General features: G+C 38.8%; 1 protein-coding gene across 3 annotated transcripts in view; it reads right to left on the reverse strand.

Moving 5' to 3' along the window:
• Window positions 1-8355, reverse strand: part of kifap3b (kinesin-associated protein 3b) — a 31613-nt gene extending 23258 nt beyond the window's left edge. Inside the window, exons 1-10 of one of the 3 annotated variants that reach the window (XM_077225821.1) lie at window positions 8302-8355; window positions 7561-7692; window positions 7319-7470; window positions 7173-7225; window positions 6546-6687; window positions 6222-6321; window positions 4724-4848; window positions 4529-4627; window positions 4265-4443; window positions 2461-2623 (exon numbers count right to left, since the gene is read on the reverse strand). In XM_077225821.1, coding sequence (XP_077081936.1) covers window positions 2461-2623; window positions 4265-4443; window positions 4529-4627; window positions 4724-4848; window positions 6222-6321; window positions 6546-6687; window positions 7173-7225; window positions 7319-7470; window positions 7561-7692; window positions 8302-8354 — 1198 coding nt within the window. In that variant the 5' untranslated portion in view covers window position 8355. Of the gene's footprint in view, window positions 1-2460; window positions 2624-4264; window positions 4444-4528; window positions 4628-4718; window positions 4849-6221; window positions 6322-6545; window positions 6688-7172; window positions 7226-7318; window positions 7471-7560; window positions 7693-8152 lie in introns of all 3 variants that reach the window. The other 2 variants (XM_077225829.1, XM_077225838.1) reach the window with 2 other exon arrangements.
• Window positions 8356-9772: the final 1417 nt, after the last annotated feature.

Raw genomic sequence — 9772 nt, forward strand, 5'->3', positions numbered from 1 at the left:
ACGAAAAAGCAGCATTTGATGCGGAGGTGTCACCCGAGCCGGTTAACAAAAAAGAGCAGCATGTGATTGGCCTCGAATTACCCAAAATATTGTGGTTGACGCCTGACAAAGACGTACAGAAAGCGCTGTTGGATTTTTGTGAACGACTGAAAATGAAAACAGACACAAAGAGGAATTATTCTCCTTTGACATGTGTGGCTGAACTCAAAATCACTGGGTAAATGTGTTTGGCTTAGCTTGATGGCCATAATTTAAGTCAAACCTCCATCATCTGCACTTGAACCAGCTGCTGCCAAAGCAGGTTTTTGCTTTCAGTGTAACTGTATATTCTTTAGCTTGCATAGAAAATCATTCAGATGTAGATCATCATACAGCTCAAATATTTTGAATCCTAGAATGCAACCTTAAAGTAACACCAGGTAACTTTTGCTCTCGGGGTCCCCCTACAGTTGGGAAACAGTATTGTCCTCTACTACTGTCGTAAACTCTGTCATCCTGCATTTGTTGACAACCATGATAGCCCTGAACACTGTAGGACATGCAGGTGTTCTGCTTGCGTCGCGTGTGAAATGTCTTCATCCCAGGTACAGTGGCATATATTTCAGCATGTCATATGAATATAATTTCATGGGTTTTATTTTTTTTCTAACGACAAATGATCGCGATGATCACGTTTACAAGCCAGTGTCATTATAGTAGCCTAGTCTATTGGTTACCGTTTTACTGAATCTATATGATACTTCAATGCAATGTTTGAGTGGTAGATAATAACCATATATCGTCAATATTATAATATCAAGCTACCATAAATAAATCTGCAAAATTTACAAATCGATTTGCATTATAGCTTGAGGCAAGACAAATAATCATTACCTGATTCATGAAGATAAACGGAGGATAAGATAGCTTCCGTAACATAGTCAGGCAGACAAAAAAACACCCCAGACTACGGGGTGTCATTGGTTGTTGCGTTAAATGATACCCAGATACAATAGTGCTATTTTCTGATTGGCTAACAACAGCAGCCGAACAACACCAGAGGAGACGCGCTTGAATTCATGCCTGTTCCACAGTGAGAGCGGCGCGGCCAGAGTTTTGGGCGCTGCGGCATATTAAATATATTACAAATAGTTTTTCAGCGTGAGAAATAATGTGTGGCGGGAGAGCGTGACAAAAGACCGAAATGAGTGACTGTCACGCTCAATGCGTGACACTTGACAGCCCTGCGCTTTTAAGGAAGTGGCGGTGGTGGTGGAAGTGACGTATATGCCGTAAAGCAGTCGAGTTTTGTAGTTCTCTTTGTTCGCCGGTTACTACCCGAAACCCGAAGTTTAAAAGTACGATTAAAAACGCTACAGACCCCGTCAGGCTATGGCAGACGTGTCATTCAACCTATTGTAAGTCGATGTACCATCACAAGAGACTTGGAAATATATTATGAAGGTTGAAAAGTTTAGTCTCTTTCTAGTTTGAAGATAAGAGTGTATAATGTCAAAAGATGACTTTAATTTGAAACCTTACAAATATAATTTGTCCATTAACCTCATTCATAATAAATTGTATTCTTCTGAACTTACTATTGACCACAAAATGTATTGCGGTTTCCACAAAAATATTAAGCACCACTACTGTTTTCAACATTGAGAAACGTTTCTTGAGCAGCAAATCAGCATATTAGAATGATTTCTGAAGGATCACGTGACACTGAAGACTGGATTAAAGTTCAGCTTTACCATCACAGGAATAAATTACATGTGAAAATATATTCAAATAGAAAAGTTATTTTCAAATTGTAATAATATTTCACAATATTACTTTTTTCTGTATTATTGATCGAATAATCTGTCTGTCTACCTATCTGTCCGTTTGTGGGTAAATATAATAATAACTGTATGTGTGTGTACAGCATAAACCAGCCAGGACCAACATGCAATTAATGCAGTTTTTTCTGGATTTTTCAGCAGGGAAAGCCATTTAATTTCACTTTCTCCTGCTGTACTACCGCAAATTTTCTAGCTGATAGAAACTCAAGACACTGAAGACTGGAGTAATGATGCTAAAATTCAGCTTAGCCATCAAAGGAATAAATTATAGTTTAAAATACATTAAAATAGAAAACAGCTGTTTTAATTGTAATACTACTTTATAACATTACTGTTTTTACTGTAGGTTTGATTAAATAAATGCAGCTTTCGTGAGAGGCTTCTTTCAAAAACATGAAAAAAATCTTAACGACTACAAATTTTTGAACAGTAGGGTATATAATTGTTATTATTTCTACAGTGTGGGTTTTAGGCAATATCTCTTGTAAAACTACTGTGGAACTATATCTGATACAAAATTCCTTGGCATTAAATGTGTGAAAATGTAAAAAACAAAAATAAAATAAAAATTCCTGTGGAATTCAATTACAGTGGAACGATGGTCCAATCTCATTCGTATGAAAGGTAAGAGAGTTACCCAGCAGAGTAGTGAGTTTGGGCAGTAATCCCACATGCACCATCTTGGTGCGCAGGCCCGTGTCAAAGGAGAGGTTGTGGAGGAGTCGCAGAGTGACGTTCATCATGTCTTCATGTTCACATGGAACCAGACGAGCCAGCTTCTCCACCGTGTCCATCTCTGCCTATTACAAACGCACAAGTGAAGTACACGTAATACATTTTAAATTAGATGTGGAAAGAAACAACTGCATGAAATTATCAGCAATTATAAACAATCTTTTCCCTTTGAAAATCGCTTAGTCTGGTGAAACAAACAGGATCATCTTCTTTTCTCAGTTGTTCCTACAACAGCCAGAATTTTTTGTCCAACATGTGTTTTTATGTTCGTACATGATGAGAGATTTTCAAAGCAAATACCAGTCCATTTCTTTTATCTACAACAAGGATTTAGTTAAGGGATACAGGAATAAAAACAACTTCTGTCTTGAAAAAATGCACATTCATAGCCAGAGTAGATTGAATCCAGGTGGACTGACAGGGGAGCAGAGTAGGACAAGCAGGACAAAATATATACCTTATATCATGGCCACAATTTACTAATTCATTACCTTGTAAATGCACACTATATAATAATTTGTTTCATTGATTTAGTAAATCATGGCCATGTTGTACTAATTCATTCATAACTAAATCAAGGGATCAAATTATTACAACGTGGCCCAGATTTAGTAAAACCAGGGAACGAATTATTATATTGTGTGCACGATTTAGTAGAACAAGGGAACAAATGATTATATCGTCCGCATGATTTACTTAAAACCAGGGAACGAATTATTATATTGTGTGCACGATTTAGTAGAACAAGGGAACAAATGATTATATCGTCCGCATGATTTACTTAAAACGAGGGAACGAATTAGTAAAATGTGCTGAAGTAATAGCAAGTTAATTTGTAGCCAGGAAATACAGATTTATTCCTGAATGTCATGGGTAAAATTTAAAGTGTATAAAATACATACATACATTTATTACATATATATGTATATATATATATATATATATATAAATATGTATACGTATTGTACATAAATTAGGGTTGGGAATCGAAAATCGAATACTTGATGTCAGAAATCGGATGCTTGTTATAAAATAAAAATTTCTATTAATCTTATTGATTCCTTTGAGAGCATTTTTAATTAGGGGTGGGTGGGCGATATGGCAAAAATAGCATATCAGGATTTTTTTCATGAAAGTCACGATTTTATCACAATTCTTTTTCATGTTGGTTTTACTATTTTGCAAGTGACTGAGGATTACAGCCAAACTAATGTCCTTATTTTAAAAACAAAGCCTTACAAGGTAACAAAATAAGAAAGAATGGCAGACATTTAGGCCAAAGTGGCCAAATAAGTCAATTTTTTTCCGTTGAAAATAAAACTTATTTTGAAGAATGTGGCTTACCAAACAGTTGTTGGTCCCTAATGACACCGGCACAAATACGGACACTGGCACAGATACGGAGACCGGCACAGAGACGGACACCGGCATGGACACCAGCACGGATACGGACACAGACACGGATACGGACACACGGATGGCATACACAGGCACCGGCATTGATACGGACACCGTCACGGGTGCTATACACAGGCACCGGCACGGATACGGACACCGGCACGGATACGGACACCGACACCAAGAACACCAGCGGACACTGGCACGGATAAGGACACCGGCGCAGACACACCAGCACCGCCACGGATACACCGGCAAAGTACATTGTGAGATCAGAATTACAAAAGGTAATATATGAGGGTTTTTACCATGTCGTTCTTGTTCTCCAAGAAGATGCTGAGCTTTTTGAGGAAGGAGACCACCAGCACCAGCAGCTCCTCGTTCTCCCTCTCTAGAGACTTGACCAGCAGGTGCACAATGTTCTTGTTCCTCATCTTGAGCTCTGTGCGGGTGTCCTCAGACAGGTTCAACAGCAGGTAGAACGCAACTAGAGCCATAGGGAGGAAGAGGAACATATAAACAAACCTTAATGAATGATTCTTACTAAACTAAAAAAAAATCACTTCCTGTACCTCGCAGCAGCTGCTCCTGTTTGACCAGGAGGCTTTGGTATTTCTTAAGGGTTTTCTCATGCTCCTTCCGCAAGCTCTGGTTGTCGGGGTCCTCGTCACGTGGATATATTAAGGAATAATCTAGTTCATTTAACATGTTAATTTAGTGATTCATTTTTGACATTTTGATTAAAAAGTGATTGACAAAAAGGATATAAGCCTTGCTCTTCTTCTCTAACTCATCCTGCCACAGGTCATATTTCTTCAGCTCATGTTCAATGATGTTCATGCACAGCACGCCGATCTTATAGTGCGTGATGAGCCCGTGGAACTGAGAGAAACTGCAGGAAGAACACGAGTCGTGAGGGTCTGTCCTCCTTCGACCTCTACTGGCACATTCAGCCAGACACTGATGCATGCGATACAATCTGAGAACTAGACAATGGCTGGTATGCAGAGACACCGAGACGGACGTGCCAGATGAATTTCTTACTCTAGTCCTGATTAGTACATAAACAGAACTGAAAGATCGGGCCAAACAACTCATCATACATTTCAAATACATCCTTCAAACGTCAGTCTTCTAGCTTGTGGAAAGAAATTTCCACATTAGCCATTTGAAAATGAGAGCCAAGGAAAACCTTCAAATGAGAACACAGTCTTTCATAGCTCAAATAAATGCTGACAGCTATCTCAGTGAAAGCAGTAACCTGATCTGCAGCCACTAAAGATGTTTTGAGAACATATCATGGTTTTCTTGAGGCTTTCAACCTTAAACAAGACCTATATCAGAATGATATATGGTATGCAATCTGCTTCATAAAATGAAAAGTGAAGGTAGCATATATATCCTCCAAAATACCTCTCTCAAAACACAGTAAGATTTTTTTTTTAACTTTTCTTAAAAGACAGCAAGATTAAAAAAACCAGTGAGATGGGACAAAATGGACAAAGATATCCATCTGAAAGTATTCATAGGCCAACATTAGACTGAATCCAAAAATATGCAGCCCTTAAATAGTGTAACTGACAGATTTATTCAACATATAAATAGGCCAAATATCTATGAATTATACCACACAATAATATCGGTCTAATGTCCCCACAAACAGACACTTAAAGATCACGATCTGATCATAACAGGAAAAATGCTCAAAGTAGGTGATTTAAAGTAACTGTTTAAAAATATAAATTGTGAAGCAATAGATTTGTTATTTGCAGTGGTTTTAGTTTCACCTCTCAGAGAGTTCACCATGCTGACAACACTTTAAAGGGATAGTTCACTCAAAAAATGAATATCCTACCATCATTTACTAACCCTCAAGTTGTTCCAAACCTACACGATTCTTTCTTCTGCTGAACACAAAAGTTAACCAAACCGTTGTGGGGCACCATTGATTTCCATAGTATGTAAAAAGAAATACAATGGAAGTCAATGGTGCCCCACAACTGTTTGCTTACAAACATTCTTCAAAATATCTTCATTTGTGTTTCACAGAAGAAAGGAACTCATATAGGTTGAGAACAACTTGAGGGTGAGTAAATGAATTTAAATTGTTGGGTGAACTATCCCTGTAAACATCAGCATGATTATCCGCATGCTAAAATTCTCCTTGACCAGTGTCTATTCTAGTCTATTCTCTTTAAAGCACCACAACAAAATGAGTATGGCTGTTGACAAAAGGACAAAAAAAGCTGTAAAGGATGTGTGTACCTTGAGAAGCAAAAGAAGACGTAGACGATAATAGTTGCTAACTCCACACTGTGTTTCCAGTCCTCTCTCAATACCCGGGCCAGAGCTCCAAGTGCTATCTCTGAAAAACATTAAACACATCACAAACTCAAAAACAACTGGATAATGATCGCTGATACAGATTAATCCCACACACACTCCACCACAAAAATAATAAATATATTGCAAGAGAAGTCAAAACCGCTAAAATTGCTGCTTTTCATATGTTTTGAGACAGAAGTTTGTTATACAATAATAATACTGTTGACAGTGAATTGAGGAAAAAACAACTGGTTAATTTAGTACCATTATGTAGGAGCTCCTCCAGGTTATCAGGGTTACGGGCCAAATGGAGGATCAGAGAGGACCCTCTGATCTTCTCTGGGACGCTCTCATACAACAGCTCTATGTATTCATCGATTTTATTAATATTGGCCACCTCCTCAACCTGAAAAAAAAAAAAAAAGGATTATGGAAAATTGGAAATACGTCAATTTCAGTTAAAACTATGGCTGTCAATCGACTAAAGTATTTAAGTTTGTTGCAGTTAAAACATTCAAGAAACTAAATAATAGGACTGTTATGTAAAGACGCAGTCCTTCATTGATATTAACATTTTTATCAAGGAGGTTGTGTGTGATATTTTGTTTGTTGAGCTTCATTGTTGATAGAATTACACCATTCAAAGACTGTAAAGGACTTTACTTTTGCTAGACATCAGGGTTTAGTTTATATACAAATTGGAAAGGTATGTTCCATTAGTAGGTAAAAATCACACAGAACAGAATGAATCAGTTATGTTGAATTAGATAAACGGCATTCAAAATAAGCAGCATTTACCATTTTTAAGTAATCACATGTGTTAATATATTCACTTTGTCAGACCTAATTACATAAAACTTCAAATGTGTTTGGGTGGGAAACAAGGCGTACTTCCATTCCTTCAAACGGCAGGAGTTCTCTGGGTTTCTTTTCCTTCTTCTCCGCTAAGAACAGACAACATGAAACAACAAACGCCATCACCATTAAAAAGTCATATGATATGAAAAGGGAAAATAGCTTTTTTAAGAGGGATTTACATTTACTGCTGGGCTTCTTTCGGTTCTTTAAATACAGCAGCAGATGCTCCACCTCCGCCAGTTTTGATGGATGAATGATTTTACACTCTTCCACCACCTTCCTGGCCAGGGAGGAAATATCAGTGCTGGAATTCAGACTCTTCAGCCGGATGCTAAAGAACAAACATAGACACACAAATGTAATAAACAGAATAGAGAATGTACAGAGTGTGTGCATACACGTACAGCTTATCTCTGCTTACATTTTCTGGCATTCCTTCTTTTCCTCATGCCTGGCATTCCCCGACTCTCCTAAAATGGATGCTTCCACCTCATAATACACCACTAGAGCCTTTTCTGTGGGATGCACATCTATATCACCAATCCTACATTTCCTAATAGTAACAGGAGAGATCAAGATAGGGTGTTACAGTGAGTTGCAATAAACATTGGCTGTGTCTCAAAGCCTAGTGAGCTGTCAAGCCTAAAGAGCACAAGAGCGTGCATCATAGTTGCAGCTCACTCGGAACGCGCCCAAAATACTACATAAATGTCTAGATGAGCAGATTGGAGACACTGGCATCACAACGGGATGGTGACAGTAGACCACGCCCATCTGCAAGTGGAGCGCATTAATTTGACCCAGATTTACACTATGACTATAAAATTATAATGAACTAATTCGCTTGGAAATAAAACCAACGGGAGTAAATACCCAGATTAATAATATATAGTATACACGGATTATATGCAGTGTCTCCCATTAATACATGGTCATAATCGTACTAACATAACGCTGTCATACTGCGTACATATGTTATGTACGTTTAGGTTAAATGTAACGTTAATGGTTACCGCTGCAAATACTGTGAATCGTCCGGCTGCATTTTATTCCGTTCATGTGAAAGCGCGAGACGTCGGTTTAGCTGCTCTTCAGACTGTTGAAATGAATGAGAATCAAAGCATCGTTCATCCGTACTGCACTGATCCGCTGTCACACTCACATCTGATGGGGCGAGCCGGGGGAACAGAAGCCTGAATTGAGCGCGGCCGCCATCTGTAGGACGGGAGGAATAGCAGGGAGTTTCCAAATGACCATGCTGGTGTTATGGTAAGTTTTCACTTTTTCGCAATTGCATCCTTGGAAATTAAAACTTAAAAGGGGTCTCTCAATAATATTTTTAGGTGTTCAAGCACGAAGTGCTGAAAAACTATTATATTTGTAAGGATTTTTATTATTATTATTCTCCGCTAAAACGCATCGTGCAGACCAAACCGTAAATGCTAGCGACTTGATATTTTGGATTAAAGGGTTAGTTCGCCCAAAAATGAAAATTATGTCATTAATGACTCACCCTCATGTCGTTCCAATCCCGTAAGACCTCCGTTCATCTTCGGAACACAGTTTAAGATATTTTAGATTCAGTCCGAGAGCTTTTTGTCCGTCCATTGAAAATCTATGTGCGGTATACTGTCCTTGTCCAGAAAGGCAATAAAGACATCATCAAAGTAGTCCATGTGACCTCAGTGGGTTAGTTAGAATTTTTTGAAGCATCGAAAATACATTTTGTTCCAAAAATAACAAAAACGACGACTTAATTCAGCATTGTATTCTCTTCCGGTTCTGTTGTCAATCCGCTTTCATGAGTCCGCTGACGTAAGACGAGCTGGCGTGTTATCTGGTGCGCCCGAGCTTAGTTACAGTCTGAGGGAGACGCACGCTGTAAACAAAACAATCTTTGCAAACATGTCTAAGGATTTCGACACAGGTGAAGACTTGCATATTTTTTTTACTAGACATATTTATTTGAACCCGAATACACGGACGCACCAGATAACACTTCAGCAGCGTCTTTCGTCAGCAGCGTCACTGGCCTTGTGAACGCGGATTGACAACAGAACTGGAAGAGAATACAATGCTGAATAAAGTCATCGTTTTTTTTTTTTTTTTTGGAACAAAATGTATTTTCGATGCTTCAAAAAATTCTAACTAACCCACTGAGGTCACGTGGACTACCCAGACAGCAAAATGTATTTGGGCCAGATTTGGGCCAGGTCTTCATTAGCATTTGGCGCAGATCCGCTAAACGGACCTGGGCCGGGGTCATTCTTTCCAACGGCCCAATACCGGAACAGGTTGGAATTACGGATCAGAGACAGATCTGGGCCAGCACTGGCCCAGTACAGTTATTAATGCCATGACATGTGGTGCAGATCTGGCCCAGATCCGTGACTCATATTTTACATCTGGGGCTCATCTGGCCCTGGTCTGTGATTCATATTTGGGCTATCAGACAATTAAGGCACAAACACCCAGACAATTTGTAATTTTCAAAAAACTTTTTTTATTTTAATCACATTTATTGCTCACTAGTTGGGTGTGACCGGGCACGGTGGCCACCCCCACGGTCGCATGCCAGATTAAACCACCTGATGTTATACTGGTTTATCTCGGTGTCTGTGGATTTGTCAGAC

Source organism: Siphateles boraxobius, unplaced genomic scaffold (assembly GCF_051911475.1).
Source record: "Siphateles boraxobius isolate OS27281-9 unplaced genomic scaffold, OSU_SipBor_1 1, whole genome shotgun sequence".
NCBI classification, from domain to species: Eukaryota; Metazoa; Chordata; class Actinopteri; order Cypriniformes; family Leuciscidae; genus Siphateles; species Siphateles boraxobius.